This window comes from Drosophila suzukii, chromosome 3 (assembly GCF_043229965.1).
Source record: "Drosophila suzukii chromosome 3, CBGP_Dsuzu_IsoJpt1.0, whole genome shotgun sequence".
Lineage (NCBI taxonomy): Eukaryota > Metazoa > Arthropoda > Insecta > Diptera > Drosophilidae > Drosophila > Drosophila suzukii.
This window is the reverse complement of record NC_092082.1, coordinates 23821162-23841928: the sequence shown is the minus strand read 5'-3', so window position 1 is coordinate 23841928 and position 20767 is coordinate 23821162. Positions and strand designations below refer to the sequence as shown.

At 38.8% G+C, this 20767-nt stretch overlaps 1 protein-coding gene across 1 annotated transcript in view; it reads left to right on the top strand.

Moving 5' to 3' along the window:
* LOC108005713 (uncharacterized) overlaps window positions 1-20767 on the top strand; it is a 79577-nt gene that overhangs the window by 6178 nt on the left and 52632 nt on the right. Inside the window, exons 2-3 of the mRNA XM_036815629.3 lie at window positions 15250-15517; window positions 15901-16037. Coding sequence (XP_036671524.3) covers window positions 15250-15517; window positions 15901-16037 — 405 coding nt within the window. The remainder of the gene's footprint in view (window positions 1-15249; window positions 15518-15900; window positions 16038-20767) is intronic.

The window sequence follows — 20767 nt, the reverse complement described above, 5'->3', positions numbered from 1 at the left end:
TTTTCGCTCCAATTTGTTTTATGCAAGGTAAGTATTGTATATATTGAATGCAGTGAGGTAATACAAGGTTGGTCGACAAAAGTTCAATTTTGTTGTGCAATGGAATAAATAACTTTTTATGATGTAAAATTTTAGATAAAGTTGTTATTTATAAGTATTAATTATAATATTTGGGATCCATACAAACAAGAATTCTCTAAAGTACATTCGCATTCTGGCTTATTGATTAAAAGGGGCAGCCACTTCGTCACTCGACATTTTTGTTTCCCAGCTAACTTCTCACATTGTCGACTTCGCCACAATTACCCAAGGCAACTGAACAATCTGTAAGGGAATACTATATATAAAACTTGGTCCTGATTAAATCGATGACAACCTTTTCCGGCAAGTTCCGTTTTTGCTTTCGTGGCTCGAGTAAGTTTTTGTTTTTTCCAAAGCGAAATTGAACTGTGCCATTGGCAGGCCCAAGAGGGCTGTTGTTTGTTGTTGGCTGTGGGTTGTTACACTCGTCCTGCTGCCACGCCCCCTTTCTCCTTGGAGAGATGTAACTTCTACGGGTCCTACGTGTCCGTTGCGCTCTGTTTGCGTGAGCCGGAGAAATGCAGGACCTCTGCGTCTGCGGCTCGCTCTCCTTTTCCACTCACATGCCATTTCATTTTCCGGCTTTTCTATTTCTATTTCAATTTTTATTTTTGTTGGGCCAAAGTTTATAAGTTTCGCAGAATTTTCTGCTGTGCCATCGGTTTTGGCCGTTGTCCCAAAAGTCAAGCATCAATTTGATCAACTCTTGGCGCCAGTCTTTAATATGTTTTCAATTTTTTTGCCTTTTACTCGAAGACATTCGCAGTTCCTTCATATTTCGGCGAAAACCTCAGCCAGTTTATTGTTTTTCTTGCTCGGAGCTTGTTACACGCCATTTAGTTTCACTCTGCATATGGAAAAGGAAGAGGAAAATGTTTGCCGGAGCCACAGCAAATGCGAAATGAGAAAATATCTCGACTGCGTTTAAAAATGTTCTTGCAGATTGCAATACTTTTCCGCACATGACGAGAAGTTTGGTATGAATTCGCAGACAAAGTTGGTTTGGAAACGAATTTTCTTGGTCACAGCAATTGCTTTTTGTGTCTCGACTTGTTTTTATTGCCGAGCAGCTAATTTGAAAGTTTTGGCAGAAACAAGAAATCAAAAGATTGATGCGAGACAAATTGCAAAAGTCGCATAAATCTCATTGAACTCGAACCTGAAATAAATTCATCGGGTAGAAAATACTATATATATGTAGATATATATTATTTTATTAAAGTAAATTCAAATTTGAACTGTGGTTGTGTACGTATTTCCGCTGTCACACATTTCGGTTTGGCGTTTGTTCGATCCCAAATTGCGGCCAACTGGCACCAATTGTTATCTATCGTCCTTGGTTTGTGGCTGAAAAAAAAATGCCATCAATTAATTTTAAAAGGGGAATTATGAATGGTAAAAAGTACATATAAGCTTGTTTATAGGTGGGCAAACAGTAAAAGAATTGAAATGGAAAATGCTTGAAAGCCCCAAAGCAAATTTGAAACATTTTTTGCGAATTTTTTCGTGCCGTAATTTGATTTGCATAAAAACTAAATAAATTGCCAAGATAAAACTCCACAAAGCCATGACAGCTAGTGCTCAGACAAACAAAAAAAGAGATACGTGACACCCAGTTACTGGCCACAGAAAATCAAGTGCCAATAAATACCAAAAATTGTACAATAAACACGCGCCGGGCTAAAAGTGCAGGGTTGTTGGAATTTGAGGCGAGTGGATATCAAACATCGAGCTAGTCCATAAACAACTGATTGGAAAGGGATAGGAGCTCTGTACATATATACAAATGTATATGCTTCAAAGGCAATTTGTACAAGATTTAATTGGAATTGATTTCTGTTGACTTTTATTTTTGAGGCTGTAAGCAATGGAAGAAATATTGTTTGCGCAGGTATCAGATTTCATAAATATTATGCAAAGAATCGACACCACTGAAAGATCCTTTTGGTCTACAATCAAGTATGAATAATTCTTAAGTCTAGTCATATTTGTACTAAGTACAAGTACGATTTATTAATAAAGTAATATAGTGGCAGACATGATTTAAGGGCAAATAGTTCTTAAATCAATAAAAATAAATTGTAAATATAAGTTGGGTTTTTGTTATATTCTAGTGAGAGGAACAAGTAATGGAAACTGAAAAGGAAATAAACGAAATATATCTAAATTACATTAATATTATGAGTTTACTCACGAATTGCCGCTCACGGACATTAACACTGTGTACTTTATGCGCCTTATATACAGAGCACTTTCAGAATAAGCAGTTGGGAATTTTTAAAACGGGAAGTTACTTAAATACAAAATGTGCCTAATGTAAGACCTTTGTTAATACCAACGGTCTTAAAATGTTAAGCATGAAATCGTTCTCAAATCAAGACTATTTGTACTCGTTTTTAGCACGGTGTTTTTCCCTAAGTGCAAGTTTCGCTCACAGCCTCATGAAACTGAAAATAAGTTTCCTTAAGATTTTTCATCTTTTAAATTAAAAATCTATAACTATAGAATATAACATTAGAAAAATTTGTTAAAATTATAAGCTAAGACTTACACAAAATAATATTTATTAGTTGTCTTTTAAGTTTTAATCCAAAATTGAGACTTCAAAAGGTTTTAAACAGCATAACCTAAATATAATATTCCTTATCCTTTTTTATAGCATTTAAATAGATTAATAATTGATAATAGTGATTTAAATAGATTATACACAAATGGTTTTAAGTTTAACAAAATTGCGGACGCAATATTTTCATTTAGACTTCCCATGAATACCGCAACGATGTGAATGCCAAATTGAATAGCCTCGTCCAATCACGAACTCTTCTCTTTTCACTTTCTCCGCCTGCCATTCTCTGGTGGGAAATTTCATTTTCTAATAGGCGCCAATAACGCTTTGATTGCGCGCTCCCCAAAAACTAGGCCATAGTGTACAGCAAAAACAGACGACGACAAAAATTGAGGAATTGAGGACGTCGACGCTCGCTCCTTTCTCCGCTTTCTCCCCACTTCCCACGATTTCCCAGCGCTTTCTCCGCATTTTCCCCCTTTTCTTCTGCGGCAGCTTGTCAAGTGGCTGCTTCAGAGCTCACTGTTCTGAGCAATGTGGGCTAAGTTGAGCTCTGCTCCTCGTCTATTGATTGCATTAAAGGCGGAGAGCTCGGGAAACCAACGAAATATTACGTATACGTACATTAAAATTCAATTTACGTCCGTTCGATTCAGCTGCCTCCGCCTGACAGTTTGAACTTTAATTAAAGCCACCAACGACAGGGTGATAAGGGTCATTGATTAGGAAACATGGCCAGGCAGTTCAATTGGCAGGCACGTGTGCGGGGCCATATAAATGGGATGAAAACCTACAAAATCGACCCACACAACCCTCAGGGGGACATAATCAAACATCAACGGGGAAAAAGTAAACGTCGCTAATGTAATTTATTGTTCAAGGTGTCGCCACAAATTGAAACGACATTCGGGCGAAAAAGTTTGGTTGGGTTAATTAAGGAAGTAAACATACCTTATATATTCGAGTATACTATACCGCTTTATGAAAATGTAAACCACTTTTTAGACATGGTTTCCTTTTATTATTTTCATATTTTGTCACAAAATTTGCCAAAAGAGGTCTGAATACAAAATGTATTCATAATAATGTATGTAAAAAAGTAAACATTCTAATATTCGTTCAGAATGAAATCTCTTGAACTTTCTTCGAGTGGTTCTTCATTAAGATATTCGGCGTGTTCAGGGGCAAGACATTGCCAAAATTTTTGACTAATTAAGTCATCCAGCGGTGGTGAGGTGGGAAGGGGCTTCGTGGCAGTCTGACATTCTGGCCGTAATGTTCGGGTGACACGCAAACACGTAGACAATCAACGCCATCAGAGGCAGTGACAATGGGGATCCTTGCCGTTTCGGGCCGAAACGGAATAATTCCGGAGTCGGGCTTAGCATATTTGAAAGTTTTGTCGCAGGACTCCAAATGGCTGTTACTGCTACTGCCATTATTATAGTTATTTGTCAGCATTAGTGCAGTTGGAAAGTGGCGCTGACTAAACAAATTAGCACATTTTCATGTTGTTATGCAATGGAATTGCTAGTTTCCCTTCTGCCCCAGCGTTTGCCTTTGCAGGTGACAACCAGGTGAAGTGTCCTAATGAAGGTAGGAGGAAAGTGGCTACAAATGGGCTGTAGCCATTAGTTTGGTGGGGTGAACTTCGGATTTTGGGACGCCTAATGAGGGGCGTTTCACAAATGAGGGGTGCAAATCTGTGTAATTGGGGCAGGATTATCTCCGTTGGGGTTGCTTTACCACTAGCCCAATTCAGCATATTTTTGAAAACTCTATAAATAAGTTTATTTAAAGCGTGTTACTATATGTGAATGTGATGAACTAGATTGCCTTGATATTGACCCCAATTAGTAAAGCTTTCTGTTTCTTAGCACATTAATTTATATTCTATTTATTTTACGTTAATAACATAAATATAACACTATCATATTAATATGAATGTAGTTTTGATTTAACAATGCTCTTCGGCGATCAAAACTTCAACGATATTATCAGGTTTTCACTTTCAATTTTCTTTATAAAGATTATTAAATACACTTTTTCCAAATTTAATTTAAGTCGCATTCTAGGCTCAGCCTAGTATTTAATTAAACAGAGTTGTAAAAAAGTTATCAATTAAATTAATTGTGTTACCTCTCGGGAGCGAAACTACATAAAAACTGTGCTAGAGAATGTAATCAACTCAAATTTCAATCAGCCATTAAATTAAAAACCTCCCCGGCTAGTTATGCGCATTTTACATTCCCTGTTTTATGGCAGGCGCATTCCCCAGATTCCCCCACTTTTACGTACTGTTTACATTCTGACACTCCCCTTTTCACCTACCTGGCCCACTTGGCCCACCTATGCTTTTAATTAAAGCCACAAAAATGCAGCACACCGGAGAAAAACAAGAAAAAGAGACACGTTTTACTGCAACCAATTAAACCATAACGCATACATTATAATTTTATTTTTATTTTAATATTTATGTGTTTTCCGCTATGCGCCCCAAGTGAGCACCCGACTAGGTGTGTGTGTGCCATAAAACGGCGCCCAATTACTTAAAACTAACGAAAAACCCCCCACCAAGGTCCCCAGGTCCCCGAAGCCGTAGAATTTCCCCTTCGCAAATATAAATATCACACCTTTCCACCCGCCCACACATCCGTTTTAATATGTATGGATACATCCTAGTTCTCCTCCAAGACAATGAAGGCAGCTACAACTACACAGCTCTGCCATTCCTGGCTGCGTGTAGTGCAGTGTATTCCGAGTAATCAAAAATGCAAATCGAGCCCATGAATTTCGAATTAGTTTTCAGCCTGGCAGGACACGGGGCGGTGGCGAAAGCGGGCGGAGTGTTTAGGCCACGCGGATTTTAGGCTAACGAACACACGTACTCCACTACGGCCGTATCTTTCGCCCCCACAGCTGTACGTGTAACAAATTTGTATCAGTTAGGCCGTGGCCAGGAGGATTGGAATCGGAGGACTCGTTCCCGGCAGCGTTTACCTGGTTTACCTGTGCCAGCGTAACCAAACCTACGGAACGAAAAAACAGAAAGTACACGAAAATAGTTCACGGCATTGCGCGTGAGGCAACCGTCGAAACAGAGAGATGGTTGCGTGAGGCCAATTAAATGCTGCGTATGTTGACTGCTAGAAGCCACAGAACACTGAAAAAAAATCAATATAAAAATGTTAAATACAAAATTATTGAATATTAAGGAACGACGCTGTAAGATAATTATTTCAAAACCAATTTAATATAAGTAGCACTAATACACGTATCATTTTAAAATATATGTTCAAAATGGAATTTTGTTATCTATTTCCTTGCAAATTTTCTACTAAAATTACTTTGAGTACGAATGAGTAAAATATTATTAGACAGCAATATTTTATTACTGTCTAAACAGTATTTTTCCTGTTCAAAACAGTTTTAGTGTTACCATATTAAAACGGAATGTCTTAAAATCGGGAATTATTTGATTAAATTTATAATTTTGAATACTTAAAATAATCATTACGTAAAAATAAAGTGGTAAACTCCTTTAAATACATAGCATAATTGTATTTCAACATGATAATTTCCTTTGTTCGGTAGTGTTTAGGCTTAAATTTAGTGCAGTAGTTTAGTAGTAGTAGTAGTAGTAGTTTAGTAGTAGTTTTAGACGAAGGTAGATCGAAAAGGGAATTTCACGCGGCCATCTTTGCGATCCAGAACAAGGCTTAAACCGTACCGAGGCCCGTGATTTGTGGCCTCTGTTGGTTTTCGACTCGGGATCATCCAGTGCCAGTGCCTCACCCATCTCCATTTACCCTCCATGTACGTGACGCGCATTTCCGCAAGTCTGCCTATCAAATGTAAAGTGCCAGCAATTTATATTTCAACGCAGCGGAAAATGGGGGCGGCAGCGGAATTCTGGCAGTCAAAGCCAAGCAAATCAATGTAAATATTTTTAAGGAAGCGCCACAGCAAAAGAGGGAAGCCGAAAGGTTAAAGCGTTTGTGGACTGCAAAATGCAGGCCGAGTCAAGAACTGCATTTGTCGGCTTTCGAAAGCTTTCCTTTTATTTTTTCGATTTTCGTTTTTTCGGTTGGCTTCTGCTCCTCCAGCCCACTCCCAGTGGCATTTTCAATTTTACTTTATATGCAAATTTGGCATTTTGTAGCAACTGCTGCCATTGATAGCTCTCAGACTCTCTTTCCCGGCCTCCGCTATGTTTTTCGGTTGGTTTCCGTAACCCATTCGAAGCCCGGGTCTTTAAGCCAGCTTTACTTGGGGCTGCATTGCATTTGAATTTCTATAAATTTTTCATTTTCCATTTAGTTGCAATGGCACACCACAAAATAAAGCGAACATTTGCGAACAACACAAACTAAATCCCCTTATATTTTGTTGCAATGTGTTTACGGCTGTTTTTCTTTAATTTGAAATGTGGGTGAATATTTTTGGCAGTGAGGTCTCTGAATTCGAAACCATCCTATGGAACACATTGTGGCGGCTTAGTAAATAAATAAAATATCACCAAATGGGGGGTTGAACCTTACAGTTTGTCTTGATATATAGGTAAATTTCAATGACAATCACTTGGTATTGTGGGACTGGTATTTTTATCTTTGAATGAAAATCATTTGAGGCAATATAATAAATGTATGATTTACATATAAATCATACTGATATCAGACTGATATTAAGATCAGCTGAGGTTAATGCTGCATGTAAAATATTTACATTTCTCTAGTTATACCATTCTATTTAATTGTTATTGCATGTTGGACTCAATACATATGTTGAGTTTTTCATAATAAATAATCAGGAAATAATGGTGTGGACGAAATTCGTATCCGCTCTAATAGATCCGAACTGATAACTGAAAGAGTGATCAATATAGGACTACTTTAAGGCAATGTGTGCCATGAATAGACCCCAAAACTATGGCACTCAGGCACGTCATATTCGTTCATATGCCACCTAAAAGCACCAACTGCCATTAATCTCGGATACTCCTAAAGCCACCGCATGTAGGTGGGGACTTTCGTCCCCCTGGAACCCCAAAGCCCCCCCTGGCCACACACTAATGGCACTCTGGTGCTGCTAACAAAGTCTAAAAATCCGACCGAAACTGTTTGCCATCGCCGACTCTGTCGCCGCCGCTGGCGATGGGCAAAAGTGTCAAAGTGCTAAAGTATGTTCAAAGATTCATAAGATTAAATGCAAAAGCCTATGTCGCGCCATCTCTTTCCCTTAGCACCATGGTGTCTATTGCCATCTCTATTTGCCCTTGCGGTGTCTGGAAGATATCTATATTCATCTTGAAATATATATCTCAGACTTTAAGACGGACTTGGTAAAAGATACAATGTGACTAGAACAAAATCTTTAAAAATCTGTGGAAAGCTTATTCAAAAGACAGACTGTATTTAAGCCCGAAAGACTACTAAAGGTATCCACCCATTATTCCCTTTAAACGCATGTAAGACGTGGCGTATGCGCAATGTGTGTGTGCGCCCAAGACGATGGAACTCATTATGCCCAGTTCGAAGGAGGCAAAAGAATGAAATGGATGGAGGAGAAAAGCCACGTCTAGTCCTGGCGCCGAAGGCTACCGACTACGTCTGGCCAGTCCTTGAGCTCACCTCGAGATTTTCATTTGGCCTCGGCCAATGCGTTATACTCCCCGCATTAGCTTGGCACAGAAGTTCATTGCCCCACGGCCTTTCATTCTCCTCTAGTTTTTTTAAGGAAATTATATGCAGGGATAGCGTGGATTTCAATTTTCGCCGGCCTGCTTCGCTTTTCTTTCTCCGTGCGGGATGCCCGGCGTAGTGAGCGCGAAAAATTTAAATTGAAAATGCAAAATGCTCATATGCAATTTGTTTGAAAGAAAAGCTGAGGGGGTTTCGGCCCTTTTTACAGTTTGCCGGGCATAAAAATCCACGACGGTCTACATTGTTGTCAGTTTGTAGCTTTGGCTACAATCGTTTGCTTTACGACCACACCCACACATGCTGGCAGGACAGGGCATTTGGCATTTTATGCGAAATGTTTGCTCGGCGAAGGAGCCGTCGGGATTCGGCATTATAGTTGTACGAGTATAAGGTCCCTGGCCCTTCCCTGGGCCACCAATTCGGCTTTAGCTGCGAGTTCCAGCCATTCCACTCCTTGGCTCGGCTTTAAAATTAAGTTTACATTTTTAATGTGCAAAAAGTCTCTGGCCCCTCGCCCTCGAAACTGCGTCAGTTTTATGTTTGCCAACTTTAATGGTCATGACTCTTGGTATTTTTGCTCGCAAGTTGATAGTCAGCATGAGAAATAGTTCAGAAAGACATAAGAAACAGGAGTATGTGGCAAATAAGTCATATCATAGCGCAAATGATAGGGGTGTATAATATGTCAGTTGGATGAAGACAACCCAGGGGAATTTGATTAAGTTTCTGGTCATGCAAGTGGAATATTGTGTTTAAATGAGAAAACTCAGTTGAATAATCCTTTGTTTGTTCCCCAGCATGTGTAAATTGGTGCTGTCTTATTCCTAAAAATAATATACACTTTCCTAGTTATAAATGGCTATCCACTCATTAATTTTTTTTTGTAAATAAAGTGTAATACAACTATTAAATCAATTCATTAATTTTTACTTTCCTGAGAAGATGTAAACTAATATTATTTATTGGTTCGTTGCAGTGCATTTATAAATGTAAATTATATAGTTCTTGATTTGATTTATGCTTCGCCAATTTCCCTTCTATTGTGATTTTAAACAACTTCCAAAGAACTTTTCCAAATGTTTATCTCCTTTATTTTATATGTATACTGTAAACCCTTGAAACTGAATTGGTTCATAATTTTTTTTGCAATTCTCCAATCACATTATAAGATTGATCCCTCTACCTAATCGACCCAATCTTTCTTCTCCTTTCGATTATAAAGTTCAAATCTGAAGAATGCGTCTTCGTTTGATTAATTCGCTCTAGCTGATTCCCAACTAAATGCTACTCATACGCCGCATTGTCCGCCGCGAAATTCATCAGGGTGTAACCCCCTCCGTACTTCTATATCTCCCCCCTGGGTCCCCGGTTTACCAGCCTTGATTGAGCCGCGTTGGCCAAATCACGTTGCAATTGCCACAGACGAAGCTGGAGCGCAAACGAGAGGAGAAACGAGACTCATTAGTCCGAAGCGTGATGCGTGACACCAACTTTAAATTGTGCAAAGACAGGCGACAGGACCTCCGCCCTCTCCGCCCCCTCTGCACTCCCCCCGCGTCCTGGCCAACCATTTCCCATTTCCATCACATTGCAGCGTAATCTTGGCCATTACTCAAAAAGTAGCTTCGCACGTAGACTGCGACTAAAAAAGAAACGCGGAAAAATTGCAACCACTGCTACACCAAGAACAATTTCTAGCTTCAAATATATTTTTGCATTTAAGTACCATCGATTGGAAATTAGATTAAAAAACACTTATTTAAGGCAAATACATAAAAAAATGTGGATAATTTTTAAAACAAAGACAAACGATCCTACTTTTTTTAATCTTTAAAGTTGACTTAACAAAAAAAAAATTGTTATTAACTATAAGTAAAATAATTATTTATCATTTGCTCTTTTTAATATATTTGCAGGTAGATTTTATACAAAATTTTTTAATCTGATTTATTAATTTTTTTCTTTAAATATAACATATATTTACATTAGGGGGAATCGATTTAAAGGACTCCAAATTGTAGAAACTATGTCATGAAAATCACGTTTGAACATCCACTTATGTGTATATATATTGAAAATCTAAAGACATAAAACATTTATTTTCCACAAAATGGTATCTCAGTCCTTAGCCCTAAGATTGTTAATTGAAAAGCTAAATGTATTAATTTTTCCTGGTGTAGCCTGGCTCTGCGGGTGACATCCCCAGTCTGTTTGTGTTTGTGCTGCCGTTTTGCCCGGCAGCAGCTCCCCCTGCTCGGCACCCATGCCCCAGCCTCCTGCCCCCTCGCCGTGCGCCTCTGTCCTCGCCACAGTCGCCTTTGAAATCAGAATCCACTGGAGCTCCCCTGTGCCTCTCCTAATGGCTTTGTTATGCTAATTTCTTGACGCCTGCTGGCCATTGGAGTCGCCATTTGCCCCTCGGCCCTGCCGACTTTTGATGTTGTTTCTTATTAATTTAATTATAAATATTTTTCTTTTTTTTGGTGGCAATTGCTTACCAGGAAATGGAAAAAATTCAAATATCTACATTTGCATCGTGATTTTAAACATTTTGTCGGACAAAGAATTCTAGTTTCCGGTTGGTGTGCTCTGCACTGAGAAAAAGTAATTTAAGAAGTATATGGATCTAGATTTTTTTTTAGAAATTATCTATTTGTTTATTTGTTAATATATTGCTTTAAATATTTTTTGTGATAACTTTTATTTTTCTGATCCTAAACTGTAAGGTATAGAAATTTGTTTACTAATTTTTCGCACCAAAACTTAGTTTTTTAACCAATAACCAAATAAAAACAAGCTTTTTCTCGTGTATTGAAAAACACATCAATGTATGAAAATTTAAGCAATGCATTGAGAACCTCACAATTGAGACAATTGAGTAATGTTTTCTGTGGGCTTCCAGCTTCACTTTCTGGCCCAGATGCGTTTATTTACTGCTGTGGGACTAAAGGACAACGTTATCGGTGGCTTTCCCCATGTTCATCCTCGTAGTGCTTGCAGAAAAAGCGAAACTCTGTCATTTGGTGAATGGGACTTAGCTGGAAATCCTTTCATAAGCATCGCATAAATTCTTTGTCAATTGTGGCAAGTTCTCAGCCATCCAGTTGGTCAGTCGTCCAGTAGTTTTTCCCTTACTTTCTCCTCTACCTCTTGCCTTCTAATTGTGCCATGTGTGCTGGTGAGTCTTCAAATTGTAACTAGAATTTGATTGAGCCTGGCATGAGAGTACATTGATGGGATTAGTCTTGCAAAAGGCGACTGCATGTGGCCATAGATGAAATGAAAGACCTTTAAGCCATGACAAGCTGTAGATGCAGGTGGTCAAAACGCATTGGGTAATTGGGGATTCTGTTGACAGTCGGTTCTCCGAAAGTGAAAGGATAAAAGGCAAAGTAACATAGTACATAAAAAATATGATAAGATCTAAACAGTAAAATGTGCACAACTTCGGCGGTTTGCTGCTGCAGATTAAACGAATTAAAGTTTCATAAGTATTTAATATAATAAAAAACATAATAAATAAGTATTGGGAAAAGCATTTATTTTTGCCATATATTATGAATAATGAATAATTAAATTAAAAGTGATACATACCAACATCATTCGATCCAGCTTATAATGCAATGTAAGATAAAATACTGAATCATTATATTAATTGGTGACCCACAACTTCTTTTTGTATTAAAATACTAGAATACTTTCGCTGCTTTTGACAAGATTTTGGGCAGTGCACGAGCTTTGAACCTGAACCTTGTCCAAGGCTTTTTCTTATAGCTACCAAGGGAACACTAGGGTCAAGTTTAATCACATTCGCCTACATCTCGATGTTATGTAATTCATTTATATTTAAACATATATACTTTGCTTTGCCTTACAGTTTTTTCGCAAAAGTAAAAGCGGTATTAAATCTTCGGCTTTCCGATGCTTGTTTCCATTCTTGTTTATTTGTTAAGTAGTGTTTTCAGTGTTTTCAGTGCTTTCGTGTTTTGTATTATTCAAGTATTCTCCTCCTGGAAGTCGCTCATCCAATGTTTCTTCCTTGGAGTCCTTTCATTGTTGTTTGCCGTCTTTCTTCCGCTTTTCTTGGCCTGTTTTCTGGCCGTGGTTGCTCCTGTTTGCCGGCATGTGGCTTAGGAATGGCTTACAGGCCGCTTCCCTATTTTTTCCTGTTTTTTCTGCTTTTGACCCGAGGGACGGCTGGTGCTGCAACCGATTATCTTCCGACTTTCGTCCTTTCTTCCTTAACGCTGGTTATTATCCTTCCAGCTCAGCAACAGCCTTTTTCATGATTTCCAGCTGCTTGTAACTGCATTCTTAAGCTCAATCAAACAGGGAGCCTGGCGAATATGCATTGAATTACTCGTAAGTGAGCGATATTCGTATTTTTGTGGATGCTTGGCCGAAAACCCGGAAGAGCTTTATAATTAAAATTCCCCGAGCTCGGAACCCTTGGGCCCACACATAGGTGCATTCCCCTACAGAATTTAAATGTCGTTTTACCAGACCGGCCTGGTGTGTGTGCGCTCGACGTTCAAGTGAAACTTTAGACATAAAAGCCAGACCCCTTGAAATCCCTTTTTCCGTGTCCACCCTTTCGGGCCTCATTGTTGTTGCTGGCTAAAACCGTGCAGACATTTGGACCTAACTACTTGAAGTTTTATGCCCCGTTTCTTTGCTTCTTTTCCCTTTTTTTCCTGCCACATGGGAGGACTTTATGGCGCATACGTGTGGGTACCTCGGGGCGCATATTGAAAACTCAGCATTGTTATGACTTTGAAACAAACTGAGGGCGAAAGCATCTTTTCTCCTTAGCCCTCAACCTAATGGCAGGTGCAAGAAAAAATGCGAGGCAGGAAAAAGCGAACGAAATAAAACTGCTATCGGTCTGCGTGCTCAAAAGCGCACTTGATTGCTCAAATCCTTTGTGTATCCCCTTTTAAGCCTTTTGTTTTCCATTATGCGCCGGAAGTGTTGTAAACACTTCAGCACGGGACAGCAGCCACTGCCACAGCAACAATAACAGTAACCCGAGAAGAACCAAAAGGGCAAGGAAAGTCCAAGTCCAAGACGCCGTCTCAAGCCCCACTTCCTTCTACCCTTAAAGACCCGCTTGAAGAATGTTCCTAACCAAAGTAGAAAGAACGAAAGTCGCATGTCTTGAATAATTTAAAGTTATTTCAACATACAAACAAATGTGTGCAAGGAGAACTTTTTACAATCTAAAGAAAATACCTCAACAATACATAGAATATAACGAGAACAGCTATGCAAACTGTAGGATATAGATGTCCCAACAGGGTTTCAAACTTGATCTGACTGCGAATATTTAATAAGGATTAGGAAAATTCGAAATCATAAGCTTTTAAGCTAATCTCGCAAGGGGTACTGACTAGTCTATCGATACTGATCAAGAATATATTTACCCTATAGGGTTGAAAAAGTCTTCTTTACTGCGTTACAAACTTCTGACCAATGGTCTCTGCCAAGGTATACAAAATACCACCGATGTTGTGAAACACATTTAAAAAATGGTTTATCTTTGAATAAATCGTTTTCTTTTATTTCTTGACAAAAACTTATTCTTAATTACAATTTATTTCTTAAAAACAATATTTATTACAAAGTACCTTCCTTGAGACATACAAGTTAAAATTGTATAAGTTCGAGATAACATGAGAGACACATTATAAGTGTGTTCTAGATTTGGCGACATTTTTAATAAAATGAAGCAGGAAGAAGGCGGAAATAAAGCATAATAATGTGGCTGACAATCCGGGGCTGAGAAAAGATGAGATAGGGGAATAACGACGCGTGCCAAACGGGAAAACACTCATAGCACTTGGCTCCCCATTTTCCCGGTCCCTTTCTTTGAGTCGGACCCTCGTGGCTTTCTCCTGTCAATATGTTTCCCGCTCGACTTGTGCTATAATTGTGTGTTCCCTCTCTGGAACGCTTGCCATGTACTCGTATGTGTGAGTCAGCGGGACTAAGGAGTGGAGATAATGCCAACCGGGACACTTTCAGTTACTTAGCCCGAGAAACTGGGGAGCGTCTGTTGCTCGGGGACTGGAGGACTGAAGGACTAAAAGACTGAATCTGACCCGGGCGTCCTCTTCCCCCTTTGTTCCCGTTGTTTTAGAAACTTACAAGTGGCCAACGAAAAATATCCCAACTGAAGCTAAAATAATTAGCTGGGGGCTAAGCAGAAATTGCAGAAAAATGAGAAGGCCACAAGGGGCAGTTCGTAGGGATGAGAGGAGAAAGTGGTTGGAAGGGACGAAACAATGACAAGGAACTTGAAACGAAGGCAGGTGAGGGAATACTTAAAGTCTTCGACATTTAAACTTCATCTAAGTTTGCAGGAACTTTATGGGACTACACATTTTAGTTAACTATCTAAAGACTTAGGGTCCATGCTGATTACTAAAGAGCTATGTGCAAACTTTGTTTAAATGGAATTAGCATACAAATAATCAATATTGAGTTGGGCAAACAATTTAATAACGTTTAAATATCAAAATAATTTAAAATAGAACATATAATTTTTGTTACAACATTTAGAGGGATGGGTCCATACCGTCTTAGGTACCCCTACTTCAATTGGTTAATGATTTATAATTTTAAAATGTAAATTTATGGGTCCCACTTGCGGTTCTCTATTACCTTAAAGACTAACCCCTCACAACTCCATCTTTGTCATGCGTTTGCCCTCTGATCTGCGGGGCAACTGACGGGGTGAACACCCCTGTCTGCTCAAATTCGCATCGCCCATCTGGGTCAGCTGGCGGTCGCTTCCTGCGACTCACCGCCATCTCATTTTCCGGCTGACAGGAGCGCTTTGATTCCAGCACATCACCTGACAATTTGTTGACTCAACTAATCTGCTTCCGCCCCTTTCAGATGCCCAGGATGGGGAGACGTCACAAGCACTGCCATCGGCTGTGCGGTTCATCTTCATCTCCGCTGCAGCGGCTGGTGGAGCTGCAGCTCCTCCTGCCGGCGCTCCTGGTCGTCCTGCTGGCCACCACCCTGGGACTCGCATGCCGCGTCTCCGAGTTCTCCTGCAAGGGCAGCGGGAACAGCGGCACCATCTGCGTGCCCCTGGACAAATACTGCGACGGACGCAGCGATTGCGCCGATGGCAAGGATGAGCCCAAACATTGCTCCGGTGAGTGAATGCCGCCAGCTGTCGTCCGCCTCTCTGCTGGAGAGGGTTAGCAAACAGTACAGTGAACGATCGAAGGAGCAAACTGGGCACACTTAAAATTATAAAATATTGAAACCCTTATATGTATTCTTTTCATTATTTAGTTTGAATTTGATATTTCAATGCAATCCATATTTCTATAAATGTAATTCTTTACTTGTTAAAAACGAGCATTCGCAATAATGATCTTACATATTAAATTATATAGCTACTTGTACAAAAAATGAATTCAAAAATTAAAATTAAAAAGAAAGAGATCTCGTGAAATACTCCTTTGATCGTTTACTGTAGTTTACACTACTGACCCTCCAATTCACATTCTACTTTTTCCAACTCTCCAACAGTCTGCAATCGTACATATTACGGCGATATCGGACGCACCTATGCCATAAAAGTGCCAACGCCACAGTGGAATAAATTGCCTTTCCTCTGTCACTTGACATTCACAGCATCCGGTCATGATCAAGGCGACATTGTGCAGGTGAGTGGGGTTGAAGGTTCTGAGGGGTAGTCCATAGTGATGGGTCCTCATCTAGGTACTTTTTCATAATTTCTAAAGTATATGTTACTGAAAAGTAATGCAATTTTCTTTTCTATATAAAGTTTAATTTAATTTTCTTTTATTTAAACCTTATTTTTATTTTGAGGCAATTTATCAGATTACTTATTTGAAAGATTTTGTACATGTATCGGGTGTTATATAAACTTAGAATATATTTTTGACATATTACATTTAATTTATGAGCTTTTCCTTTTTTATGGGGTATTTACACTAAAAATTTTAGATTATAATCAATTAAGTGTTTTTAACGTAAAGTTAAACCTACTTTCATGACTTGATTTTTTAAGCATTGTAGAACATATATATGTTAGTAAACTGAAATAAAATTAATAACTATAGGAAATGGTGACATATACATATGTACGTTTTTCAACCTAGGTACAGTTTATAGGCTTTTCTTTTTCATGAGGTAGTTACCTTTGAAAATTTTAGAATATTATCTCCCAATTTTGATCAAAATAAAGATAGCTTTCAAGACTTATATATTTTTTAAGTTTCAACCAATTTAAATTGGAAAATATTTTTATGGAGTATGGTTTAGTTTACCCTTATCCCAAATCCGGTACCTTTCTCACCACTGGTGTTGGCGGTGCCGAATCAGTGGAGTGTTTGCCCGGCTCGTGTTGTTGTCCGCTGTCCGCTGTCCGTTTGTTGGCTTTCGTGCGCCGTAGGCCAAAGATTAGCCGTGCGTCAGCGAAATAAAAGTGCAGTGCACACACACATGCTCTCGAGGGCAGAGGGAGGGAGGTCCTGCAGGGAGGTCCTGGAGGGGAGTGCACTCTAACGGGAACCCACACTCCCACTTTCGCAGACAGCGACACGCACAAATGCACCGCCGTGAAATATTCCCAGACACATCCTCCTTTCCCAACAACGGCAATCCGATTCGTACATATCGCATGAGGAGCTGTCTGTGCCTGCCACCCGGACGAGGTATATGGGTTCTGTCCGGAAAGGCACAAGTTAATTGTGGAGTACGCGGATAGCGCGGAAACTTTAGTGGTTTAAGCTAAGATAAACAAGATTTATCAACCATTTTTAAATGGATGCTAGGAATTGGTTTTTAAATGCTTTGTATAACGTCAACGAAGTTAACTGAAATACTTTTAATAACACTGTGAATTATTTTTAGAAGTTTTAGACCGCGAAATCAAAAAGTACTCATCGAAAGAAGTTAAACTTTATTTGGAGATCCTTTAGCTTAGCTCGAATTTGCATTTTATAGCGACGTAAAGATTGCAAAGTTTTAAAAAAGAACCGTTACAGTAAAGTACGCTATACAAAATTTAAAATTAGCTACATTGTATTTATTCTATTTTAATACCAAACGCTATAAATTTAAACATTTTTAGGCTACATTTTAGTATAAACATTTTTTTTAATAATTTTTATTTGCTTAAATGTTTTGCTTCTCTATGTTTAACGTACAATAATGTAAGGGGCACGTACCTCAAACGTGAATAATCTTAAAAAGATAAAAACCTTTAAGTCGCTGAACTATCCAAAGTCGAGTTAAGTCATACCTAAGCCACAAATAGGGTTTGACTCGTTTCCATTAGTACATTCCGAATTTATTTTCCACCTTGGTCTGTGTGTTTCCAGTTCTTAAATCCTTTTATTTATACTGGTCATTATGTTCTCAAAAGTTTTTCAATGACACAATTAACTTTTATTATTTGTGCATATTCAGCTTAAATGTGTACCTATTAATACACTATTAACTATTGGGTGGAGTGTACCCATTTGCTGTTGTACTGATTTATTTTGAGATGTTTCTAGCTTAAATCTGGCGTATACAAGTTATTTTAATTGCTTATTATCATTTGTTATAATTTTATTGATTTTTAATCAACTAGATATGGAAGGTTTAGGATCAATTATTTCTAAGATCACTTAAAAGTTTGGTAGGTGAAAATCAGAAATAAGAAACATTTAAATATTTGGGCTTTTCCTTTTCCGGAAAACTTTTCCAAATTATTAGGGTATTTCGAAACCTCTATGTGTCCTATTCTCGTTTTCTCTACACTCCGTTCGTGCTTGTTCGGTAGAATGTCTCCATTTCTCGCATTGGCGGCATATCTCCTGACATTTTGGGGGCCCCGGCATTTGGTGCGTGCTTAATTAGGACTTCCAGCGATTGCAGTTGGATCCTAGTCACCCCGAGGGCTCTTTAAGTGGAACGGAGCTCTTTAAAACGCCTTTGGGGACACCGAAAAAGACAGAAAAATAGGAGAGTAAGGAGATTTGCTGAAATAAGCAAACAAATCGAATAGCACAGGGGAAGGGGAAACACCCACGCTGACAATGAAATTAGACACGCTTCAAAACATTTTTGGCGAGCTGTCAGGGAAACGTCAATTTCAATTTCGAAAATAATTGATTTCCCCTGCAATTTGCGTAAACATCGCAATGAGCAGATGAGTCCCAGGAAGTGGTAGTCAGCAAATCTGTTTCCCCGTTCCCAGGCCACCCCATTTGCTCCTTAAATTTCCCCAATCCGCTTGGGAGTCCCGCACACACACATTTGAATAAGTTTGCGGGATGATGTATGCAAAATGTTCCTTCGTGGGCTTTGCACCTTGCACAAATCTGTCATGCATAAGGTATAACTTTTATTTTGTGTTTCCGAATTTGTAGACCACTTTTTGTATAGAACGTGGGTACACCTGAAAAAAAGAGTAATGTTAAATTGAATTTATAAAATGCTTTGTCAGGTCTTGTCTTTCAAAGCTCATCCTAATAAGTATGAATAGAACTTGGCCCCGTTTTTTCGTCCTTACTTTAATAACAATTTTTAAAATTAAACTGGTTACGAAAGTACGACAAATATTTTAAAATACAAATAGCTACTTACCTATAGTTATGAAAATATTTATAAAATATATTTCATTATCGTATAGGGAAGAGCTAGTATTTCTTTCAGTATGCTTTTCCTTCCTCACCTCTTCATCGCAGCATATAAATCATGCGGTTGGCTTTCCGAGGCTTCCCTGGGTTTTCGCGCTTCCGTTCGATTTTTATATATTTTTCGCTACTCACTCTGGTGCGTCTGTGTGGGAAATTGCTTGAAATAATAATGTTAGACATTGGCGCGGGCGAGAACCAGGGAGCCCTTGTCGGTGGTGCTGTCTGTTTGTACATATTGATTGATGATTGTCAGCCAGAGTCCCAGACCTTCGCAGAAGGGAGAAGTTTAAATTGCCTGGGACTCAGCCATTTACCCATGGGCTAATTTTTAATGGAAATGCTTTAACCCAAACTCGACGTATGTTGGCTTTAATCAAATAACCGACAGCACCAGCTTTTTTCGTAATTAAAGATAGTTTTTCACGCCATCTAATGGGCGGGAAAATGTATGCAACAAATCAACCAAAAGGAACTTTTTTATACCCGTTACTCGTAGAGTAAAAGGGTATACTAGATTCGTCGGAAAGTATGTAACAGGCAGAAGGAAGCGTTTCCGACCCCATAAAGTATATATATTCTTGATCAGGATCACTAGCCGAGTCGATCTAGCCATGTCCGTCTGTCCGTCTGTCCGTCTGTCCGTCTGTACGGATGAACGCTGAGATCTCGGAAACTATGGGAGCTAGGCTATTGAGATTTGGCGTGCAGATTCCTGAGCTTCCTACGCAGCGCAAGTTTGTTTCAGTAGACTGCCACGCCCACTCTAACGCCCACAAACCGCCTAAAACTGTGGCTCCTACAGTTTTGATGCTAGATAGAAAATTTTAACTGAAATGTAATGTTCTCATCAATACCTATCGATTGACCCAAAAAAAAATTTGCCACGCCCACTTTAACGCCCACAAACCGCAAAACCCTGTGACGCCCACAATTTTCATGCTAGATAAAAAATTTTAACTGAAATGTATTGGTCTCGTCAATACCTATCGATTGATCCAAAAAAAATTTGCCACGCCCACTCTAACGCCCATAACGCTTAAATCTGTATACCGCCGGTAGGTGGCGCATTTTAATCTCGCTTTGCTGCTTGCATATCTCCATTTAGCTGAGTAACGGGTATCTGATAGTCGAGGTACTCGACTATAGCGTTCTCCCTTGTTTTTATATATAAAGCAGACAAAACTTCGCATAAATCAAGCCACTTTTTTATTACAAATAATTTGAGATTACCAATCCAAATACTTATTTGTTTTTACCATATTTATTTTTTTATTTGCCTTGTAAATTATGTGTATTTGCAAATATTTTATTGCCAGCTCTTTTTGCAGATAAGTTCTTAAACCATTTTTTCAATGTGGGTATTTTATATTCTGAAAATTGTTGTTGTACTTTTGCGCTTATGTTATTATTATAACTAGAATGAAATTGATATTGCTCTTTTGTGGACTGCTCAGTTGACTATGGATGATGCAATGTTGAAGAGCTTTTGGCATTTTTGTGGAAGAGTTTATAATGGTTTTATTGTGTTTAAAATATAAAATGAAGACCTAATTTACTACAGCCAACAAATAAAATATGAAACGGGTTGACACCACTGGCATTTAAAGTTTCTATTTAAGCAGCGATGAAAAGTTTTCGTTAAAGTTTCTCACTTTGTCACGTCGAAGACCAAAGAACTTCGAAAGAAAAAAACCATAAAACACGAGAGAACTCCTTAAAAAGCATACACTACACATAAATTA